Raw genomic sequence first — 25,261 nt, 5'->3', positions numbered from 1 at the left:
AATTGTTATTAAATGTAGATATGATTGCTCAAAATGAATTGAATAAAATAATCCATATACTATCAAGGCATATATTATAAAATTTTAGAAGATGTATAAAGATAATGAGTATAATCTAAATGTGTTGAACTGGGATGAAATTATAAAGTTTTTTTAGACCATCTTATGTACATTTTGTTTATTATTTGCCCTTTACTTTTATAAAAAGCTGGTCTTAATTCACAGTGGATTTCGTATAAATATATGTGGGCATATCCTTATTTTTCTGAAGCCCATAACATTGCAAACATCATAAATGAATGATTTAGGAAGCCTTTGGTCAGCCAGCAGAGGCCACTCACAGCTTGCTACTAAACTGGACGGCAAAGTGAAACTCCTTTAATCACTATTGGCCGTCATTCCAAGCTGGTTAATTTTTAGTTTCTTACTCAAAAAAAAAAAATTATTACCATGGAGCAGTATGAAAAAAAAGTTGTTGCTGTATTTGTTTTTTAATTATGTAGTGATTAATCTTTTCTATTAAAGCATTTAGATCATTCATTATTAGTGTATACCAGAAATGAGAATTTATGCACTTAATAATTAGAAGTATTATTATTCTAATAGGCCAATCATTCTAAATTCTTAATTATTAATGCTGACTTAATTTTAACTAGGGAAAGAAAAACTTTAAAGTAAGGTTTGAAATAATTACATTGCTTAGTTTTAAATTAAAAACCTAACAGTTGCCATTGTTGTCATATATATACATATATGTATGCATACATATTTCTAATCCTTCATCAGTTTAGTATAATTCGCATTTTGACAATTCTTTTAAAGAACTGTATTTGCTGCTGTTCCTTGAACATGTGTCGAGCTTACTTGCAGATTATCCAAAGTCTGTCTTCATTCACTACTTCATGTGATCCTGGCAGCTGAAAGGTTGGCATCTTCCCTTTGACATATACGGATTCCTGCTAGGAAGGCTAATCCGCAATTGAAAGGCAAGCCTTGTGCTCCTCTGTGCTTTATTTCCCCTGATTTTTTGATTCTTTGTAAAACCTTCTTGGTTTGAAGGTGTAATCTCACATTTACATTGATACCTGCTTTTGAAAGAAAAAATACCTGCGTTCTCTAATTTTCCCCTGATTTTTTGATTCTTTGTAAAACCCTCTTGGTTTGAAGGTGTAATCTCACATTTACATTGATACCTGCTTTTGAAAGAAAAAATACCTGCGTTCTCTAATTTTTCCAAGTTTCCAAGAACGCATAGATACCTGCGTTCTCTAATTTTCCAAGTTCTTTCGCATATTGTCATCACGGAATGCTTACCCGGCTCTGGTATAGTTTTTAAATTTTTTACCCCCTTGGTTGTGATGCCTGGTATAGTAGGGCTATTTCTTATTCCTGTTAATCAATTATAACATGTGCTAAGAGCTCTATTTGGACCACTGTGCTCTTCCTTGCCTATTATCTAAAATAGCCCCATAGGTTTCCCTGAAGTTACGTGTGAGGACCAGAGCATCATCCAGGCTGAAGGTTTTCCAAGAGTAGATTCTAGATTCAGGCAAGCATCTCCTGCAGCAAATCCTCAAATAGAGAAAACACTTATTCTGGTGTATTGTCTCCTTTGGTAGTCCTGTAGGGAAAGAAGTAGTAGGTTGTGAATAAGACAATTTAGGTTCAGAGTTAGCTCTCTTTAGTCTTTGTGATCCAGTGTGTGTGTCTCATCTGAAATTTGAGAATAATGATGCTTACTCACTCTATCCACCTTGCCTGTGAAAACATCTTACAAGCAGGCAAGAGTTATAAAGTTTAGGAGAGTCATTATCATAAATAATAGCAATATTTCTACCAACTATATTATCTCTTGATGTGTCACAGTGGTCATTATCACACTTTCTTTGCTCATTTATTCATGTTTACATCCTTCCAAGAAGGATTAAAAATCACTAAAAATATAATGGAACGATACCTTGAGAACCAGGTAAAATCATCAGATTCATGCATGGGGTTATATCCACTACAATATCATCCAGCTAACATGAAGGCTATGAATAGTAGATGACACATTGATCCTAATAAGAGGTGTTCCCCCTTAATAATCTTCCAGTGTGAGATCTGTTGATTAAGAGTAAGATTGTTTGTGAATGTTGGTAAATTTTAAAATGAAAAGCAGTACATCTTTCTGTAATGTTATTACATTTGGCAAGATTCTAAAGGCATTTTCTTATTTGGAGAATCAAGTAATAGTGTATAAATTACTTGATTTAGTCATTTAGTACAACTCAGGTAACTCCATTGTCCTCAGAAATGGATCATCTTCCCTCCTGAGTCTTCCTTCTGGGAGGGCATTGTCTGAAGCTAAAACTCCTGATAGGTAAAAGATGTATAGTGACCTCTCCCTCCTATCCAACACATTCCCAAGCACACATCAGGCATTCTTCATGTACCTACTATTTTTTAGTTTCTTGTAGCCAGTAAAGAGGATTGGGGCTGGTCTACTGTATAAATAGACATTTTACTTTAATATAAATCTAAACAAATGAAGGTAAAATATGAATTAGCACATGAATCATTCGCTGATTTTTTTCTCTATTCTTAAAAAAAAACAACAACAAAACAAAACACCTTGGAATGAAAGGCTCCTTAAACTAAGGACTTTATCATGACATCAAAAAGATGACTCAGTGGGACAGTATATCGAAGTTAAGCCAACAGAATGGGAACTATGTACCACTAATATAGTAAATATAAGCCTAATTTTACATACATAGTAGGTAAATATTTGTTGAACTGTATCAAGTAGAGCAGTTTTGGGTTTCAAACATAGAAAATAGTCAGTTACAACCTGAGAAGGATCACACTGGAAAGTAAGGATCAGATTAGAGAGGGCTTTGAATGCATTTCTCATTAGTTTTAATTTTACTTTCAGCATAGAGCTATGGATGGCTCTGGAAATGAGAAAACTGACATGTGAAAAGCAGCGATTTAGAAAGTTGAATTTGGCAAGTTGGTAAGATGGATTGGAGCAGGGAGAGATAATTGCATACAACTCCCTTCTCACAGGTGATTTTTTTTACCCTTATTCCTCTTAAATCAGATAACTACTTTGTTTCCCTTTAATCTTATAAATGATATCCATTTATGCTACCTGAATTGTCATTTTTGTATTGCTTTAAAAGTAATTCTAAAGTAATTTTTATTTTTTTGTACGTTGTTTTAAAAGTAATTCTAGTGTTATCTTCTTGAATGTTTTCTTTCCCCAAATAGATTGTGCCTTTTGTGAATTGTGACCACTCTGTAATATATATCAGAATAGATGACACAATGAAATATTTTATTCATTCTCCACCTATCTTGTAAGAGAACTTTTTAGAACACCGATATAAAACTCATTTGAAATACTTTTGGAGAATCTTTTTGTTTATTTTTCTGTATGGGGTTAAAAGATGAACATTTTATACATGCATTTTAACAGCTATTAATTAGGATCGGTTACTGCAAAACTTTTAGGGTATTATTTTCTTATGATTGTTTTTTAATGAAGATAAATGTGTAGACGAGCAACTATAATAAATTCCCTCCCATGTCTTTGCTCTCCTTCCCTTACTTCCTACCCCCAGGGTTTCAAGTCCTATTTTTAAGCCTGGTTTCATGGAGTTGTTTTCCTTAATATCTGTCACATATATTTGACTGACACATTTGTTGAATGTACCAGGGGGCCTGCATGCAGAGCCTGCTAAACTTTAAGGGCTTGTTTTTTATTTCAGAGAAGTTGAGTCAAATTAATACTGGTCCTTAGAGAAGCAGAAAACTTCCGGGTGTTGACACACTGGTGAGGAGGCTCATACAATGTCTCCCTGTAGCCTGGAGGCCGGGTGGATTTGATTGACCAGTCCTCACAAAATTGAAAGGCCTTCTTTCGAATGGCAGCCTGCCACCCTAAGTATTTGTCAGTGTGGGCACTGAAGCAGAATAGCATTTGGAAAGCAAATAAAATGTTCTTGTAAATAAGAGCAAAGTTGAAGGAGAATAACTATATTAGAGGGAGAGAAGGAGGAATGGCTCCGTGTGCTTACGTGGGGACATAGCACTTCATTCATTTACAGAAGGACTCTTAATCCTTGAAAATATGAGTAGGATATCCTCCATACTGATCGAGCTTTGCATTAATCCTATAAGACCGTTGTGTCTCACATATGCTTACCTGATTTGGGAAGTAATTTTTTCAGTTATGTAATTGTAGAAGAATGGGATGGGTTGTGTTCTGTTTATCTTTTGAGGAAAGTTATGAAATTGGTATCAATAAATCAGTGATAGGATAAGAAATTGTTTTAATGTATTTAATGAAATGGAGAGAATAGATATGTTGTCATTGATGTCGTTTAGCTAAATGTCCCATATATTCTTTTTTTTTTTTAATTGTGGGCTAAATTTATTGGGCCCTTTCATTTTTTTTAAGATTTTACTTATTTATTCATAGAGACACAGAGAGAGAGGGACAGAGGCAGAGACACAGGCAGAGGGAGAAGCAGGCTCCATGCAGGGAGCCTGCCATGGGACTCGATCCCGGGTCTCCAGGATCACGCCCCAGGCTGCAGGCGGCGCTAAACCGCTGCGCCACTAGGGCTGCCCTGTCCCATGTATTCTTAATGGCCTTCTGAATTTCCACAGTGGTACTTACTTGTACAGCTCTTACTCAGTGTTTGTCTGTCACTATCACATTCCTGTTTTCTGAGGTTGGTCACTTGATTGTAAATAACAATAGCAAAAACTAAGGCCCACGTGATCTTTTAACTTTACATTTTGTTTCACAATCCACAAAGGCCAGAAGTCAGCAAATGCTTTGTTATGTAGAGACCATCCCTTCCTTTCTAGGTTGCGTTATCTCTTTTTTTAATTTACTAATTTGAGTAACAAACATAGGTAATGAGAAGAACTATACCTACTGTAGTTAGGACTGTAGTCTCTATTGATGTAGTGACATTTAAAAATGAATTATAAGAATTCTGGGCATATAGTGTGATGTCTAAGACTGTCATCAGCAAATATTGGCTAATTACATAAATGTCTCCAGAGTCTTAACAACAGAATACCTGTTCCCTATCTAATCTTGTGGAATAAAATCTGCTTTTTCTAACAAACTTTACTGTGTGAATATTTTATTGGATATTTTAAAGAGATGTTTTTAAATGTGTTCTTTCTTTCTAAGACATTTCTGGTATAACTGGAAGCCACTATTTTTCAGAAAATAAAATAATCACCCTACTTGTTAACTAGAAATTATAACTTTGATGTGATGTTTAAAATCGTTTCATTTATTTTTATGAAGATTATTATCTAACCCTAAATTATAAATTTTTATAACAGTGTTTCTTGATACTTATAATACTTTGAATCATCGCCTAATAATCCATGCTTCCACGTTTAAAACACACTGTAACTTCAATATAATACTGCTTTCCATGGGCTGAATTCTGTATTAAGATTTTATTCTCAGATTTTCAGTATGGGGTTTCTAGTCACAAAGTTGCAAAAGGTTCCCGGAGTAAAAACATTTTACTCCTGAGGCAGAGATCAGTGACATGAACCCTGAGAAGATCATCATGCATGGACCTCAGTGTTGCATAATTTCATTTACAAAAATTCTAAATAATGACTGTTGGCATGCCTTCGAAAGTAAAACAAAATTTGACTTGAAATAACAATAAAGGGCATTCACCCCTCTTTTTTTAAAAAAAGGGCCACATACTATGTAAATTTGTAAAGTTATTTAAATTTCTACCTTTCATACTGTAAATCTTTTGTGAGTTATCTGCAGCAATTGAATTGAGCTTACAGTTTATACACATATGATTTCTGAGAAATACGTAGTATGATTATTTCTGACTAGATTGAAAGCTTACATTTGTATTGTGGGATAAATTAGTTAGAAATTCTGTTTTATTGTATTCAGTTGCATTGTTTTCATCAGGCAATTTATCACATGGGTGTATGTGAAATTTCTTCATTTATTAAATTTCAGATTATGTATTTCAAGCCAGAGCAAGACTTAAACATTTTTCCATAAGTATAGCTTCAGGTAAACAAGCAATTTTAGCCCTGAAAATAGCTTCTGCTTCTGTCAACACGTTGTTTATTCTTTCTCTGAGATAAAAAGTTCAGTTTTCTGATATTTGTACCAAGATAAAGTCAGTAAACAAGATTAATATAGTGTGGAAAAGGTTGTCAGCAGCCCTGGCAAAGGAAATAAGTTGCCTGTACATAGAACATACTGTAAACTGAATAAAAGTGTCAGGTCCACCATGAGATAATGTGATCATGAACCTCTAACAAAGCATGACATAGGCACAGTCGGCTTTTCTCATAGCCACAGTGTAGAAAATGGATTACTGTATTCCTGGGATACCCACCGGAATAGCATGAAAACCTCATTTTGAGATGAATGCAGGATGTAGTCCTGGAGTTGGGCCACATGTTTACCTGTGGTGCCCAAACCATAGGGTTATTAATGTCATCATCTGTGCACATTTGCAATATTTGCATTTCTTGGAGTTTCAGAGCATGTGCTGGCATCTTTGTTACCCAAGTGATAAAAGAATAAATAATTTTTTGCAGATGTTAGGTGTTTTTACATAGGCATTTTTCTGCCTCCTCGTGCCTTTTTATTGATTGTATACTTTAAGTGGCACTTTATAATTGTGGAGGGGTATTATTATTATTATTATTATGTAACTTATGACCCTTTGTTGTAAGATATGCCTTGTTGACTGGGATTGTAGATTCATTCCTGCGTGGTGCTGCTTATGTTCCCTTTTGAGAACTCTCCATAAAATCAAAGTTTTGAGTGTTTTGTTAATGAGAGTAACCCACATTATGAAAAACATGTTGAGCCTTTAGTTCCTTATCGATTTTAATTTTATTTAGAAACAGAGGAATAAAATATTCTTCTTTTAGTTCTTACATATTGTTCTATATAAATACACAGATTATTCCTGACTTCATGGGGAAACTATGAAAAGGACTCATGACTACTTCCTTAACTTGAGTTTTTGTATGCATTTAAGAAGTGCACATTATAAAACATGTTTGTATGTAGAAATTAACTTTGGTTAATTGGTTTTTGGAAATATTGCTTGCTCAACACTAATTGAGCCTCTTTTTTTCACATATGATTAAATATATGCACAATTGAGCCGACAAGAGTCGGTGATCTAGTTCTTAAGAAACTTTTTTATTACTACTATTATTATGAAGGTACTTTTAAAATAGCCTTAAAATTCCAGCAGAGGAACCACACTAAAGCGAAACAAGAGGCCGTTCTTACATGCAATGTTGTTTAGCTTTTGAGAATTAATATTTTATTCTCTATTTTAGATGGGAAGCCCTCGAATGGAAATGACCCTATTATTCACAATCATTTTTGTTTTTGTTTTTGTTTTTAGAAACTCATCTGTGATATTTTTGTTTCAACTCTCATTTCAGGTGAGCACCCCTGGCCCTGTCAGTAACAAGAGGATGGTTCACTTTTCCCCAGATTCTCATCACCATGAGTGAGTATGCACTGATTTGTATAATCTTGTTGGGATGGTCTCCATCCTTCTTGTGGAAAATCGATAGCAATTGCTAGTAAAGTAGTTTCATTTTGTACTTCTCTTGAGAAAAAGACCTTATCCCATTGACTGTTGTGCAGGACCCATTTCAACCTGTGGCAGGAATGTCAATAAAGATTTTTTAATACGGTCATTCTTTTTATTTGTGACAGAATTTGAATTTCTACATTTTCATTATATTAAGTAGCATCAAGTTCTCCTCCTCATCATCCTTCCTCTCTCCCTTCCTCCTCACTCTTTCTAAAGCACTAAAATGCAGAAGTGACTATTTAACTCAATATTTCTCTGCTCTCTGCTTCTGCCCAGCATGAGCTGTGAAGGGACCAGGATGTATTTTCATTTATCAATGGAAAGGAGAGTTTAATTTACTAGGAGTAATTCCAAAAATTAAGCGACTGAGCTTAATTTTGGTGAATTATTGGGTGAATTCCTAGGTGCTAATTCTATTTGTCTTTACTGGAAGAATTTGAAAAGTTATATATTTTGAGTCAATACCATGTCTCCTGTGAAATTGGTTGAACTTGAAAAAAGGCTGTAAAAATGTGGAAAGACATGAATTAATGATTGAATGAATTTTCCTCTGGCGAGCAGTCCTATTAGGATCCATTAGATCCTGGCTTGTAAACCCATTCCTTAACCAATGTAAAACAAATTATTTTTCATCTATAGCTTATTTTATATAGATTATTAACAGAATTTATATAATATAAAATATTATTCATAGATTATTTTCCACGTTATTTATTTTATAGATTATAATATCATAATATTCCCTTTTAATAGTCTATTTCATTCCTTTTTATTATCCTATAAGACTTTTTCTCTATTGTTTCTCAGACAAAAAGCAAAAAAGAGTGAAGCTTTTATTACTCAGACTGACAACCAAAAGACTTGTATATTTTCTTTTTAATGTTTTGTTTTGACACGAATCAAGAATTCTAGCAAGTAGACGTAGAGACGTTTTTAAACCAAAAATTTCATTTGATAATGATTGTAAACACTCTGAGGGCAGACAGATCTGTAGTCCTCCTATGCTAAGAGGGCCCCCTCGACAGCGAGTAGTTATTGAGTGAATGAAAACATGAAACTGTGAATTTAAAATGTAACAAATTGGATAATGTCAACTGAATATTACTTCTCAAATTAGCAAGTATGACCCCCATTGTATTCTCCTGACATCCCTTCCATACATCTCCCCAATGGTTGTTAGTCAATTAAATAAGATTTTCTAGGATGGGAACTCAGATGTCACTATTTTTAGAGTTCCCTACGTTACCCCAATGTGTTTGATTACCATTCTATCCACACTCACCAATAAAATAGAGTCACTTTACTACCTTACACCCTACATGCCGCTGGTTCAGTCCAGTCTCTTCCTCATCTTTTCTACTTCCTGCTCCATTATTTGAAATAAGCTCTGTTACCTGTTACATTGCTATAGGATCCTAGTGAATCTTTCTGTCTCTGTTTTCTCACTATTTGAGTACATGCTACTTACTTCTACTACTTACGTTCAGTTCCAATTCTTTTATTTCCCTATTTATAAGCCCCAGTACTGCCTCTTAACAGTGGAGAAACCTTGTTAGCATATTATTAAACACTCTCCACAATCTGGCTCCCATTACCTTTCCACCTTATCATTCTCTCTCCCTTATAGATTATGGTCCAGCTCTCTGGTCTGCCTCTTTTCTCTGAATATGATCTCTACTTCACTGTCCTCATTAGCTTGGGATTTTGTTCTTGCAAATATTTGGAATAATATCTACTCCTTTGCTCATCTTTTGATTATATTATTAGATCTTTGCTATTGAGTTGTACAAGTATCCTGTATCTTCTGGATATTAGCCCCTTATCAGATATGTGGTCTGCAAATATTTTCTTACATTCCATAGGTTGCTTTTTTTTTTTTTTGAGATTTTATTTATTTATGCATGAGAGACATAGAGAGAGAGAGAGGCGCAGAGACACAAACAGAGGGAGAAGCAGGCTCCATGCAGGGAGCCCGACGTAGGACTGGATCCTGGGTCCCCAGGATCAGGCCCTTGGCTGAAGGCGGCGCTAAACCGCTGAGCCACCTGGGCTGCCCCCCTGGTGCTGCTTTTTTATCTTGTCAATGGTTTCTTTTGCTGTGCAGAAACATTTTAGTTAAATGTAGTCCCACCTGAAAAAAAAAAAAAAAATGTAGTCCCACCTGTTTATTTTTGCTTTTGTTGCCTGTGCTTTGGTGTCAAATCCAAAAGAACATCATTGCCAGGATCAATGTCAAGGAGCTTACTTACTATGTTTTCTTCTAGGACTCTTAGGTTTCAAATCTTGTGTTCAACTCTAATCCATTTTAGGTTGGTATTTGTGTATCGTATATGATAGGGCTCCAGTTTCATTCTTTTGCAAGTTGGCTGTTTAGTTTTCCCAAACCACTTATTGAACAAACTGTCCTTCCCCAGTGTATATGCTTGACACCTTTGTCAGAATAATTGACTATATATGCATGGGTTTATTTCTGGGCTCTCTGTTCTGTTCCATTGATTTTTGTGTCTGTTTTTAGCCAGTTACATACTGTTTCGATGACTATGGCTTTTTAATGTTGTTTGAAACCCAAAAGTGTAATGCCTCTAGATTTATTCCCTATCAAGACTGCTTTGGTTATTTGGGGTCTTTTGTGGCTCATACAAATTTTAGCATTATTCTGTTTATGTGAAAACTGACATTGGAATTTTTGTGATTGCATTGAGCCTGTGGATCAATTTGGGTAGTATGGGCATGGTAGCAATATTAATTTTTCCAGTCCATGAACATATAAAATATTTCCATTTATTTGTGTCTTCTTCCATTTCCTTCTTTAATATTTTATAGTTTTCAGTGTAGATGTTTTATTTTACCACCTTCATTAAATTTATTTCTAAATATTTTGTTCTTTTTGATGCTATTACATATGGAATTATTCTTATAATTTTTCTTTCTAGTAGTTTGTTGTAGAAAAAAATGATGTATGAATCTTGATTTTGTATTCTGCAACTTTGCTGATTTTGTTTATTAGTTCTAACATCTTTTTGGTAGAGTTTTTAGGGTTTTCTATTTATATATCAAACAGATATGATTTTACTTTTTCCTTTCTGATGTGTCATATATATTGCCTTTGCTATGCTAAGGTACATTCCTTCTATAACCAATTTGTTGAGAGATTTTATGAAAGGATATTGAATTTTGTCAGATGTTTTTTCTGCATCCATTGAGATAATCATATGGTATTTATCCTTTTTGTTAATATAACATGTCACACTTATTGATTTGTAGATGTTAAAAACCATCCTTGCACCCCTGGAATAAATTCCACTTAATCATTATGTATGATCCTTTTAATGATTTTGGTTTGCTGATATTTTTTGTTGAAGATTTTTGCATCTATATTCATCAGGGATATTGGCCTATAATTTTTTTTTTGTAGAGTCTTTACTTGGCTTTTATATAATATAATGCTGATCTCACAATGCTACTGTGTGGAAGTATTGCCTCCTTTTTTTATTTTTTGGAAGATTTGAGAAGCATATTGTATTAGTCCTTTTTTATTTTCAACTTAAAAAATTGTATTTGCTTAGAGGCATTAGAATGTCAACAAAACAAGGTGCAGGTTTTTTTTTTTTCTTTTTGCAACTACTGAGTTGTATTGAGTTAAAAGAACAATTATTTTCTATTAGCTGCTTCAGAGACAAGAGAAGTTGTGAACAGTACCATTCCTGTTGTACCTAACAGTTCCTAAGTACCGTATAACTATGTACCTATGGTTCCTGACAGTACCATATAACTAATTCATGGCGTGCACCATGAGAACCTGCTCTAGGGAAACCTGGGTAGCTCAGAGGTTGAACATCTGCCTTTGCCTCAGGTCCTGATCCCAGGGTCCTGGGATTGAGTTCTGCACCAGGCTCCCTATGCCTCTCTCTCTGCCTATGCCTCTGTGTCTCTCATGAATAAATAAATAAAATGAAAAAAAAAAAAAAAAAAAGAACCTGCTCTAAATTTCCATGCCAATTTACAATCCCCATACTGTACTAGGCAAGGTTAGTGGCTACTGAAAATACCACCAGGACAAGGCTATCTAAAGACACATTTGTTAGTGTGTTAACTATACCAAAAAATAAAAAATAAAAAGACACTGTACAACTTAAAACCATGACTTACACAGGCTTACATTTTTTATCTTTAAAAGAAATGAGTCGTGTATATGGGGTTTAAATGCTTTATAAACAAGAAAAAAAGAAAAAAACCTGTGCTACAACCAACTTATTCATCATTATCATTTTCCTCTTCATCCTCTTCATCTTCCTCCTCTTCATCTTTTTCTTGTTTATTTTTCAGCCTTGACGACTCCCTTTTTTAGCCCATCAGGCTCTCCTGTAGCTTGGTATGCAGCAGTCTCCTTTTTGTACCTTTCTTCAGCTTAGCAGCTTTCTTCATAAAGCTGCTTGTCATCCGCTGCAGAGTGATTGCACATCTCTCCCCATTTCTTCACAACATCACCAATGGATAGGCTGGGATGCTGATTTGGGGGTGATACTCAGAGCAAAATAAGAAAAAAGCCAGAAGACTCCTCTTGGGGGCATTTGTGATCCTTGAATTTCTCTTGGTTTCCCGTTTAGGAGAGATACCAGTTTTCATTTTTCTTTCCTCATGGGCCTTATCCACCTTTACCATGTCTTCAGTTTTTTTTTTTTTTTTTCTTTTCTTTCTTCTTTTTTTTTAAAAAAAAGATTTTATTTATTGTAGAGAGAGAGAAAGAGAGTGCATGTACAAGTAGGGGGAGGTATGCAGGGGGGGAAGAATCTCAAGCAGACTCTACGCTGAGTGCAGAGCCTGATTTGGGGAGTCAATCTCTTGACATTGAGATCATGACCGGAGCTGAAACCAAGAGTAGGACACTTAACTGAGTCACCAGGGTGCCCCATTTTTTTTTTTCTTTTCCTCTCTGAGCACTTCTTAGAACTCTGAGAAGTTAACTGAAGCATCTGGATGCTTCTTCTTGTGCTTCTCCTGGAAAGTTTGCAGGAGGAATGGATATGATGAAATTTTGCAAAAAAAAAAAAAAAGAAATTTTGCCCCTTAGCTTCATGTGGTCTTCTTCCCCCATGTTTACTTATTCTTCTTCAGTGAGGCACAGAGTCACCCACTGCCTGTCTGGCTCTCTCTCACTCACCCCTGACCTGTCTTTGTGGAGCTCGTTGTACTACAATGACTGTCTATGAATTCTTCTTTAAATGTTTGGTAGAATTCAGGGATCCCTGGGTGGCTCAGTGATTTAGCGCTGCCTTCAGCTCAGGGCACGATCCTGGAGTCCCGGGATCGAGTGCCGCATCAGGCTCCCTACATGGAGCCTGCTTCCCCCTCTGCCTGTGTCTCTGCCTCTCTCCCTCTCTGTCTCTCATGAATAAATAAATAAAATCTTTAAAAAAAAAATGTTTGGTAGAATTCACCAGTAAGGTCATATGGTTCTGGACTTTTCTTTGTTGGGAGATTTTTGATTACTGCTTCAATCTCCTTAATAGAAATTGGTCTGTTCAGATTTTCTACTTACTATTAGAAATTGGTAAACTGTATTTCTAGGAATTTATCCATCTCTATATAATCTAATATAATGACCTGTAATTTTTTACAGTCATTTCTTATGATCCTTAGTATTTCTGTATTATCAGTTGTAATGACTTCTCATTTCTAATTTTATTTGAGATTTCTTTTTTTTTCTTTTTTGTCTACCTAAAGCTTTGTCTGTTCTATCTTTACAAAATCTAGCTTTAATTTCATTTATCAGTTACATTGTCTTTTCTCTCTGTTTCATTCATTTCCACTCTAATCTTTGGTATTTCCTTCTTTTTGCCAGCTTCGGGCTTAGTTTCTTTTCTTATTTATAGTTCCTTGGGGGTGTAAGGTTGTTTATTTGGGGTCTTTTTTTCCCCCAATATAGGCTTTTATCACTGTAAACTTTCCTCTTAGAACTGCTTTTGCTCTGATAGATGCTGGTGTGCCCATTAAGAACAGCTTCTTGGGATCCCTGGATGGCGCAGCGTTTTGGCACCTGCCTTTGGCCCAGGGCGCGATCCTGGAGACCCGGGATCGAATCCCACGTCGGGCTCCCGGTGCATGGAGCCTGCTTCTCCCTCTGCCTATGTCTCTGCCTCTCTCTCTCTCTCTCTGTGACTATCATAAATAAATAAATAATTTTAAAAATATATTAAAAAAAAAAGAACTGCTTCTTTGCTCTCTATAGTCCTATGGGTCTCATGGACACAGATCCCATTGGCTCTCAGAACTAGATGTTTTGGGGCCCTATTCCATGGTGGGAGTCTTAAAAGTTGGGACACTAGGTGTGCGTTCTAAACCCTTTGCTCCTCAGGGAGAGGTTGGGAATTTGGAGTTTCCTCCTGAGTGTATGGCTTAGTGCCAGGGATGGGATTTAGGGTAAGAGCATGTCTCAGCCTTCATACCCACTTCAGTGTGGGTTTTTTCTCATCTGCCTGACATGTAGGAGTCACTCAACTAGTTTCTGGATTTCTCTCAGAGAAAATTGTTCCATGTGGAGTTGTGCAATTGGTGTGTCCGTGGAAAGAGGAAGTTCAATAGCCTCCTCTGTCACCATCTTCCTCCCTAGCAGCCCCTTTCTGATTAGTGAACATCAGCAGGAGTTTAAAGTCACAGACTAATGTCACAAGTGGCCAGGTTCTTTACTTAGGCATTAGGGTTCCTTCAAAAATGTAGTAGGTTTCTGTTGTGTTTACGGTTGCAATTCCTTGCCTGGAAATGCTACAGGCCTTGATGTTTCTCCTACATCCTGACTTAGCTTTTAGCTTAAAGACTTCTCCCTGAGACCATGTGAAAAAATGACCTCCAGAGGGTAGGTACAGGTCTTTAAGAAACCTCTAGTCAGAGTTCACTGCGTCAGAGAAATCCTACAGAGAGGCACTCTGAGGACGATCTAGACCAGAGCCTGGTCATGGTAATCATATCCCTGCTCAGTCTAGCTTCCATGCCACTACCTGCTTCTATATAAGAGTTCCAAACCTGATTTTCCCACCTGCAGTGGAAAAAGTTAAACTTGAATTGTAATCTATAGACCGAAAGTGCCTCTTTTTGCCAATCTGTGTTTTCATCCTTTTCCCTAGGCCTGCCTCCTTACCTAGGTAGAGTAAAGGAAGAAGGTGCCTTGGTGGCCTCATTCTACAAGTTTCTTTTTGGAAGATACCATAGGAACAGCATTATGGGTATTTTGTTTTACACAAATAAGTGCATGCTTTGCACTACGCACACATACACACACATGCAGCCCCAGTTGAGTTACCTGTTAGTTCTCTTCTAGGAACTAGCCTCTTTCTCTAGTCAGTTTATTTTTATTTATTTATTTATTTATTTTTTAAAGATTTTATTTATTTATTCATGAGAGACACAGAGACACAGGTAGAGGGAGAAGCAGGCTCCATGCAGGGAGCCTGACGTAGGACTTAATCCCGGGACTCCAGGATCACGCCCTCGGCCAAAGGCAGGCGCTAAACTGCTGAGCCACCCAGGGATCCCCCTCTTTAGTCAGTTTAAAAACACACAGTTTAAAAACACATTTTGCTTCAGCTTGGCTCTTCCATTGTCCTGAGGAGGAAACCCAATATCTGAAATTTTCCTAACATGGAAAATTTGGAAAACATGAAAAATTTCCTTTAACAGGAGAAGGTATATAGTCGGTGTTCAAGGTAAGTCTAGACATGGTTTTAGGTAGATACTTTCCCAAATTTCTTGCCCAGGTAATTAATACATACTTTCATTCAACCTGTTTCCTATTATAAAGTTAGATACGTAAAACCGACTCTTACTGCCACATTCAGTGTCTCATAATAGAAAAAACAAGGTATTCATACCCTCAGGATATGCAAATAGTTTCCAAGGGAATCTTGGTCACCAAGAGTTTTAAGGGAGTCAGTTTCCAGATTCTGTTGCATATATGTTTTCCGAAATCAATAGCCCTGGTTATTTTGCTGATTCGTATTTTTCACAATTGCCTTTCTTCTACTTTGGTAAAAAAAGACAGTCTCTCCTCCCCGCTCCCCCTTCCCCACTGCCCCTAGTCCTGCTCTTATTTTAGCACATTGCTTCACACTATAAAATCATTTTGGGTTCCAAATAGAGGGACATTCCAGATATTATGTTGATATTGATGTTAACAGATTGAATCTTATGACCAAATCACAAAGCCCTTTGCAAATTATGTAGTTTCTAGTTCTTTGTTTTCAGCAGCTGGTAGATTGGTAAAAATACTCCATAATCTAAAAATCATTGTGTGATTTTTGGCATAAATCTCTGAAGGAGTTTGATAATCTAATGGCTGCTCTAACCAAATTTCTTTTTGTTTCCGCACACCAATTTATGCGAACAAGGTTTCCAAGCACTGAAAAAAATAAAATTTAAAAAGTATGAATAGAATCGGTGCTAAAGGGTAATACGCATCAATGGCTACATCAACTAGTTTCAGGGAACGGTTGTTTATGGTGCCATTCCTAATAAAATGTTATTATTTTATGTTTAGAACTATCAAAATATGTTTATGCTAGTTTCATTAATTAAATACTAATGATAATTTTTCAGACCTTAAAAACTGTTATCAAGTAACAGTAGTTATCAGTGTTGACTGACCAATAAATTCATCGGAATACTTTATTAATTCTAGTCTTCTGATCATAGAAACTTAAGAAAATTAGACAGATAGATAGATAAGACACATATTGTGCAGAGGAATATGGCAAGGTTACTAATAAAAGGCTTTCAAACATAAAAAAAATATTACATTAGGTTAAACTTCTATGAAACAGTGATATTGGAAATTCAAAGAGTTCGAAGAGAAAAATAAGCCAGGTAAATTTTCAGCTGTTAAAGAAATGCTTTCTTCATTGTGTTTTGTTTTGTTTTGTTTTTAAATGTATTGATGGTGGATATCAAATCAGTGATGATATTTGGATTCCAATGTGTATATTTAAGAGAGTGGTGTCATGATTTTATTCTAAAATACTAATATATACAACTTATAGAAAACAGATATTTTGTAAATATTTAAATAATTATGGTGAAAAGTTTTAGATTTCTCCCTAAAATATGTGAGGAGGATATATTCATAACTGCATCAGATAACATTTACGCAAAAATAATTGAAGACCAGTGCTGTATAGAATGCTTTCAGGAAGAAGTAATGGAATGTTCTACAAATAAATGGTATAATGTTCTACAAATTGCAGTTTAGTTTACTGACATTACCAGAAGTGTGAAACTATAGGCAGTTCCAGGGCCATCGAGAGGGCAGTACAGTGTCTGCCACAACATCCTTTAAGGAATCCTTGGTGTTTTCCACAGAAGTGCCACCAGCCATTCCCTGTATGTTCTATATTCTCCCTTTGGGTTTTTATTTCTACTTGATTATATTATTTATCACATTGTTCTCTAGAATATTGGTACTATATACATGCTTCATTCACCTTAATATGGATCATGAGTTTGCCAAGGTTGGAGACTTTGTCTTGTTCTTTAAGTTTCTTACAATACACAGCACAATACCTTATGCATCAAATCCTAGGCTCTGGGGTCAAGGTTATCCAGTTCCACTACTGGCTAGTGATAGAAAGACACATCCCCTTCCTGACACTTGCATAAAAACACAGGGAGATCACAGACTAACCATGGTTTTTTGCAATCTCAACTGCAGTTTACCTCAAAACTGTATTGACAGACTTGAAAGAATGGCTAGAAATGGTCATTAAATTACAACATTAAGCAACTCCTAATTGGGAAGTAAGCAACAAGTACTACTTTCATTCAGTTAAACTGTGATTCTTCTAAGTCAGTATGTGTTTTGCTTTAGAAGGTCACCTCAAAAACAGTCTGATACCACAGTACTTAATTTTACCGCAGAGAATTTCAGGCCTCAGAGCAGATTCTAATGAGAGAGGGAAAAAGTATTTTACAGGGTCCAACACAATAATGTTTAGGAATTTCAGTTTTGAAACCATGATTGTTTTAATAAAATAATACTTAACATTGTACCAGTCATATATTTATTTTTGTATGATCGTATATGATCATATATATGTTGCATATATAGTCCAGTTGTTAATATATGCTAGGTCTGTTTTAATAGAAAATATTTAGCCCAGGTAAGTGAAATATTCATTAAAATGATTATAGAAGAAAAAATAAATAAAAAAAATAAAATGATTATAGAAGGTACACAAAAAGTGACAAGAACCTCAATCCAACTAAAGCAGAGAAATCTGTATCTAATTTCTGAGAAGAAATAACAATGTTAAGTTTTGAAATTCACATTTAATTACTCTGTTGACTTTCTGAAAATACAAATATTAAAATGCAGAAAATAAAATTAACATATAACTACGTATTCTTTAAAAATATGGAAGGCTTCATTTTTGCAGTTACTTTGTATTCACTCTACTTCCTTTTCTGTACTAACCCTAAATGGTTCCAGGATTTTTTCCTTTCTCCTAATCCCTTATGAGATAACTCTTTAAATTGAGTCAATACGATATATTAACTGACTTTTTAAAATGATATTTATATTTACTTTTATTTCATTTTAAAGTATAGGACATTTACCTGAACCATTATATGTAAATCAAAACTAATTTTAAATGCAAGTGAGTAACTACCTATAATCCTATGATGAATTCCTTTATAAAGCAAATATTTACACTTTATTTTATCTTTTGTATAAATATCGAGTTTGCTGAAAGCAAGATTTGCCTAGATTAAAGGTTCGTTCATTGGGAATACTTTCATACTTTGAAATTTAGCATCTATTGCTTTATAGTAAAAGTGGCTTTAACTTCCGATTGAGATAAATAAAATATACCAGATCAATTTCCTCCTCTGATTTATTGTGATTCCCTTGGGAAGTCATTTTAGCTTACATGTGTCTTAATTTTTAGCTATGGAATGAGGATAAGAATAGTTCTTCTTTATGTTAAGACATTTTTACAAGTTACTTATACAAAATACAGAAAAATTATTAAACTAGGTATAAAACATTTTAGGATGATGATGGTCCTGATGATAATGCTTTACTTGGACAACATGTATTTTTCAGAGTAATTTCATATGCACCACTCTCTTCAGTGTTTTTGCTGCTTCTCTGAAACAGTTATAACATCCCTTTTTATAGACATTTGACTTTTGGAAAGTCACAAACCCAAATTAACTCAACCAAAAGTTAATTAAAAAACAACAACAACAACAACAACAACCATGTACTCAACACCTATTGTGTATGATAAATGTTATAAACTGTTGGGGGAACCTGTAAATATTATGCATGAACACTGGTGTATCCACTGACATTTAGGAATAAATAGGTAGTTATTACAAAAATTCACAGAATAAAAGTTCACATGTTACTCTATTCCACCATGTACTATAGGAGAAGAAAATTACTTATTTCTTTTTTTTTTTTTAATTTTTTTTTAAACATTTTTTTTTTAATTTTTATTTATTTATGATAGTTACACAGAGAGAGAGAGAGAGGCACAGAGACACAGGCAGAGGGAGAAGCAGGCTCCATGCACCGGGAGCCCGACGTGGGATTCGATCCCGGGTCTCCAGGATCGCGCCCTGGGCCAAAGGCAGGCGCCAAACCGCTGCGCCACCCAGGGATCCCGAAAATTACTTATTTCAAACACCTATTCTTTGCCAGGTTCTTACTTTTGTTTAAGCTTCCCAATACTGTAAGAGAAGAGAGGTAGGATTAATTAGATTGCATAGATGAAGAAGAAGCCAAATGTAATGGGAAAACTCAGATTTGTCCCTCCTGCTTTTTCCTCTCCTGTGTGTCTTTAACACTCGTACAGAACACTTTATTTCTGACACTGGCTTTTCCTCATGACAAGAGAGGACACCAGCTGGCTGTCCTACTTCCACTCAGTTTTGACACTAGTACCCAGACATAGCATCAGATTGCACAAGTTAAGAGTTGAGTCCTGCGAGACTGTCCTGCCCCCTAGCCCTCCACATCTCCAGATGCCCTGGGAAGCCCAGGCTGTTACTCGTGCTTCTGACCCACCAGATACAAACTGGAGGTTCCAACAGCTGCTTCCAACTCACAACACCAATTGCAAGTCCACGTGGTTACTTGTATTTCTGACTGACTGGCTATAAGTCAGTGGTCCCCACAACACCCTCCTTGGGTTTATTTAATTTGCTCACAGAATTCAGAGAAATGTTTTACTTACCAGGTTACCAGTTTATTATAAAAGAATATACCTCAGGAACAGCCAGGTGGAAGAGATGCATAAGACCAGGTATGGGAGAAGGGGTTGTGGGCTTTCAAGTCCTCTCCAGGTACGCCACTGTCCCCACATCTTCATCTGTTCCCCTATCTGGAAACTTTTTGAACTTCGCCGTTTTGAATTTTTATGGAGGCTCTATGACAAAGGCCTGATTGATTAAATCATTGGCGCTGGGGATTGATTCAGCCTCCAGCCCTCTACTGCTCCCTAGCTGTCAAGGATTAGGACTGAAAAATCCAACCCCCTAATCACAAAGTTGGTGCCCCTGGCAACTAGCTCACATCCTTAAGTAGTGTCCAAAAGCCACTTCATTAACATAACAAACAATAACATAACAACAATCTGTGACTCAACAGTTAGGAAATTCCAAGGGCCTTGGGAGCCAGAGCCAGGAACCATGGAAGAGGATGAGATACATTTTGATCATCTGAGTAACCAAATACATAATATTCCTATAAATAAATCGCAGTATTGCACCAGCGTTCAGAAAATAAAAGTAATTTGTCTCAGTTCACCTAACTAGTAAGTGCCAGAGCCTGTATTCAAACTTAGATCTTTCTGATTCTAAAATCCATGATTTAGCATCCACACCAGGCTTTACTTCCTGGGTTTACATTTGCAGTTTAGTACATGAAGTGAAGGCTCTCTTGAGCATAATTTGAGCATAGTTTTAGAATGACTTTTTGTTTTGTAGAAAAAATTAATGAGGAATATCTTTACATCCTGGTCATCTGGTCCACAGGTCATGAGAACCCAAAATAATCTTAAAGACCACCTAAGCCAGTGCTGTTATTCTTCTCATTTCATAGGATAATATGGTGCTTCCAGTTGTTAAAACTCCGCCATATATCTCAAGTCATCCATTTATCCATCCATTCAGAAAATATCTGTGAGGTCCTACTGTGTGCTAGGTGCTAGATCTACAATAATGAACAAGACAGACAGCATCACTGTTCTCATGGCACAGCCTACTGGGAAAATAGACATTCATCAGTAAGCACGCACGTAAATGTGTACTTACATACACACTAATGCATTATTATACAGTGAGCTAAAAGTACTCTAAAAGAGAACTTTTTTTAATAAAGATTTATTTATTTATTTGACAGAAAGAGAGAGCATGAGTGGAAGGGGCATAGGGGAAGGGAGAGAATCTCAAGCAGAGAAGGAAGGAGTATTCAGTGAGATAGGAGCAAGGTAGGCAAGGACTGCCTGGTGGGCCATTTAGGGATTTTTTTTCTCCTAAAAGCTGTGGAAAGCCACTTCAGACTTCAGTTTGCTTTTGTTTATTTTTTGTTTGCTTGAGGCAAGGGTGTGAATAACGAAATACTCAAAAATTTAACTTTGAAGCATCACTCTAGCTCTGCAGTATGATAAATGGATTAAAGCTAGTAGGTACAAGAAAAGTTGTAACTTGCTGATGACTTGAATATGAAAGAAAAAGGTGTCCAAGCTGAATTTAGTTGTCCACTGGAAGATTGGTGCTGCCGTTTACTGGGCTAGTGCACTAGCTAGATGAAGACTTAGTTTGTAACAAAAAGAATATTTGAGGTTTTTACATATTTATTTCAAAAATATAGTAAGCCCAAGGGCATCTGCGTGGCTCAGTCAGTTAAGTGTCCAACTTTGGATCTCAACTCAGGTCATGATCTCAGGGTCATGAAATTGAGCCCCACATTGGGCCTCACTCTGAGCATGGAGCCTGGTTAAGATTCTCTCCCTCCCTGTCCATCTGCCCTTCCCAACCCCCACTCCCACGTACACATGCATGTGTGCACATGCACACCCTGTCTCTCTCTCTAAAAAAGAAATTATATATATATATATATATATATACACATATATATATGTAGTAAGCCCATGACATGTTAATATAAATAGCATATTTTAATGAAAATTAATGATCTTTTTAGCCCAAAAAATTAGTGAGAATGTGCCATTGTTTGCACAAATCACTTTAATGTCTGGCCTAATAGATGACAGCTTAGATTCATTGCTGCTTCCACTTTCAGCCTGGGATGAGATGCTATTTTGGTTGAAGCATATGAAGAAAATCCAGCCTCACACAGATAAGTAGTTGGAAAAGGAAGAAATACTTTGATAGCCTTTCCATTTCAGATGATTATGGATATTCTCTGATACTACACTAAAATACAGAGTGGTTGTTTCTCAAAAGTTAATTTAAATGTGTAATCTGAAAACATATCAATGATTTTTTTTTGTTCTATTAAATCCTTTGTTCTATCTTGAGCTCTGAATGGATCACTTACACATCATGATTTAGTACATCATACATTGGTCACATAAAGGCACAATCTGTTGCAGGGGGGAAATATAGTAGTCAAATTATCTAGGTAACTGCAGCAAATAATTTGTTTCTAGTTGGTAATTAATCCAGATGTCATTAACAGATACCAAAAGTGTCTATTCCACATCAAGGTAGAATGTGACCTGCCAAGGAGCATCACTGTCTATAAGCTTGAAAAGTGTGCCAGTAAGAGCATAGATAAATCCTATTAATGTAGAGCCTGTTTATTCCCAGGTGTTAGAACACAGAGGCTAGAGATTACATAGAAGTCTTAGGAAATCTGCCCTTTTAATGTAAGTGTCTTGTCCTTCTGCAGTATGGTAGGGTGAATGCATACCGCAGGCAAATAGCCTAATGTCTACACCTCATTTCTGCACCTGGAACACGAGAATAGCCTTGTAAGGTTTTCATGAAGATAGAAAATCATACATGTCATATGTCAAAAGAGTGCTTGGTAAATAGAAGTACTCAATATTATTGTTCTTGACGAAACAAATAGCGTTAATAATAATAGTGGTATCATTCTCTGTAGGCTTTTAGTGCTTTATTTGCCACAGTGTTTCTCTCAAGTTCATATTCCTTGATGTTTATGAATAGTTTGGGTCCAGAAGACTGCCAAAGGGCTGGGCACACAGCTAATCACAACTCCCGTTGAAAAGGTATCTGCAGATAGGTCCCTACCGGGGATCCAAGGAGCAGCCGAAGCAACGTGGGTGGGCCATGCAGGGCAAGGGAACGTGTCAACTGGGCAGCAACTTGTATATTTTGAACATTGTCAAACTTGTTCTCAGCCAGACCCCAAGTTGTCATAATGAAAGGAACAGGTTCAAGCAAGGTACCATCAGCTGATGCTCCAGAATTCACATCAGGGGCTTTGTGTGATTGTTCCGGGGGGCATAGCCAAAGGATATACTATTCTGGTATTTTTAATGTTTTTTAAAACTCCAGCAATCCAAAGGTCATAATTTGTTGTAACGATGCTATAATTAAGTTGTGGTAAATGATAGCATTTGAAGATTTTGTAACCAGAATTGATTCATAAAATGAATACAGTCCCAGCAGTTTATGTTAACATAATTAAATGGAAATGTAATTCTAACTGAGTTTGCTTATTAAATTGAAAATTACTGGGTTATGAGCACTCTTACAATTCTGTCAAAATTGGTGTAAGTCTAGAATTACATGAAATATCCATTAAAATAAGGCATATTTAAGGCTGTGTTGCTGGTGGCAAATACATTTCTTAAAGCACATGCAGGCAGATCGTGTGAAAGCGTGTGCTTTTCGTTAGGCTCATGCTAACTCGTTTTCTCTTTCCTCTGCAGCCATTGGTTTAGCCCTGGCGCTAGGACAGAGCATGGCCAGGTAAGGAACATTCTAATCCAAAAGGAAGTTGCTTAGTCTCTTTCAAATATTTAACTATCTTCCTTCAAGGTAGCAGATTAGCTTTATGTGAAAAGATATAAATCCCAGCTTATTTAAAAAGAAGATTTCCCAGTACTTCACACACTGATGAAATGAATCATCCTCGGTGACCGTCAGAATGCTCCCTTACCACCACCCTCCTCAGTCACTTTCTGCCACGGAAAGACTCTGGGATTCACTTGTTCATGGGACTTCATCATTCACCTTTGTTTTTCACAAAATTAAAGTATCAACATGGTACATATGCTGAAAAACAATGCATTTGTATTAGACATGAAGGTCAGCCAGCAAGAGAATATTGTTATTTTTTAAGTTTAGAAGATGGTAATACTTTCTTACAAGTTTATGTTATATTTTTCCATGAGGTTTTTGGCTTGGGTTTTTTTTTTTTTCTTTTTTTTTATTGCTCACTAGTATACATGGCAGCACGATGGTTAGTCGCCTTAACAAGAACTGGACATTCATTTCAGTGAACTTGACATATAAAAAAAGTTCTTCCTTTCTTTTTCCTTTGAAGGTATTAGTTGTCTGTCTGCACCATGCTATGGTAATTTAGGGCTTAAACTTTTGATAGATTTAAAGCATATGCATTTTAGACTTGGCATCCTTGTTGATTTTTTTCATTATGAACTATAAAAGTTATTTTTTAAGTGGGTCAAAAATACAATATGTCAGAAATACCTTTAAATACATGAAAATGAAACCTCACATCCACAGGGATCATTTTCTGAGAAGGGCAGGTAGGTAGGGAAGTAGGGAAAGAAGAGGTTGTACTTGATAATTGGTAACATTAATATATTCATGGTATTTTATTTCTTAAGCTGAGCCACAGTTGGTTGTATATACCATCATTCCTTTTACTTATAAAAGGAAGGTGCTAAATACTTCATTATAAACTATACTAATTTCTTAACACACATGAGCCTAGGCAAAGAAAAATATCATGTAAATTCAGTTTTAATGGTATTTTGCAAACTTGCCCTTTTCCATAAGAGTGATTATCTTCTTTAAAGATACTCGTACATTAATAATGTAATATGAACCACTATTTCTAAAGATTTGGAAAGTAACCAGACTAAGTTTCATCTGTGGTATGTTTATCTTCTTATTCAGAATGTAAGAATCAGACTTTCTGCTTTCCCAAAAGGTTCATGTCTATGTATAATGCTTACAAGAAGATCCTGCTTCTGGGTAATGTCATATCAGGATATAGATTATCCCAAAATACATTTTTTTAAAGCTCTTTTTCTACCCTTTAGAAATGCTAAAGTAATGTTATGTTATAAAGTTGTGATTTAGATCACAGTATAACTGGATGCTTCCAGCCAAGCTGTCTTCCTGCAGTTAAAAATCAACTAACGCTAATATCATATAGAGAAGAAAGTTGACCAATTCTTTTTTGTTTTTTAATTTTTAAGATCATTTTGACCAATTTTTGAATTGGCTGTTGTTTAAACTTTGATACGTGATTCCAGATTTCTGTCTCGAATGTAGATCATTAATTGATGAGTACAGTTGATTCTTGTTGTGGGCAGTAGCTACGTTCTCTAAAGTCCATGTGAACAGTAAAGTAGCAAATGCTGAGACACTGCTCCTCAGGAAATATAAAGTTA

At 35.8% G+C, this 25,261-nt stretch overlaps 1 protein-coding gene and 1 pseudogene across 4 annotated transcripts in view; one reads left to right on the top strand and one right to left on the bottom strand.

Moving 5' to 3' along the window:
* Positions 1–25,261, top strand: part of GPATCH2 (G-patch domain containing 2) — a 168,062-nt gene that overhangs the window by 96,165 nt on the left and 46,636 nt on the right. For all 4 annotated transcript variants that reach the window (XR_005385700.1, XM_038586155.1, XM_038586154.1 and 1 more), the window contains exons 6-7: positions 7,471–7,538; positions 23,549–23,588. Coding sequence is in view for 3 of the 4 variants with exons in the window: in XM_038586155.1 (XP_038442083.1) it covers positions 7,471–7,538; positions 23,549–23,588 (108 nt within the window). In the remaining variant the exon portion in view is untranslated. The remainder of the gene's footprint in view (positions 1–7,470; positions 7,539–23,548; positions 23,589–25,261) is intronic.
* On the bottom strand, positions 11,880–14,803 carry LOC119868022 (annotated as a pseudogene).

This window comes from Canis lupus, chromosome 38 (assembly GCF_011100685.1).
Source record: "Canis lupus familiaris isolate Mischka breed German Shepherd chromosome 38, alternate assembly UU_Cfam_GSD_1.0, whole genome shotgun sequence".
In the NCBI taxonomy this organism is placed as follows: Eukaryota; Metazoa; Chordata; class Mammalia; order Carnivora; family Canidae; genus Canis; species Canis lupus.
The sequence above is the reverse complement of the archived record's forward strand: the minus strand, read 5'-3'. Positions and strand labels throughout refer to the sequence as shown.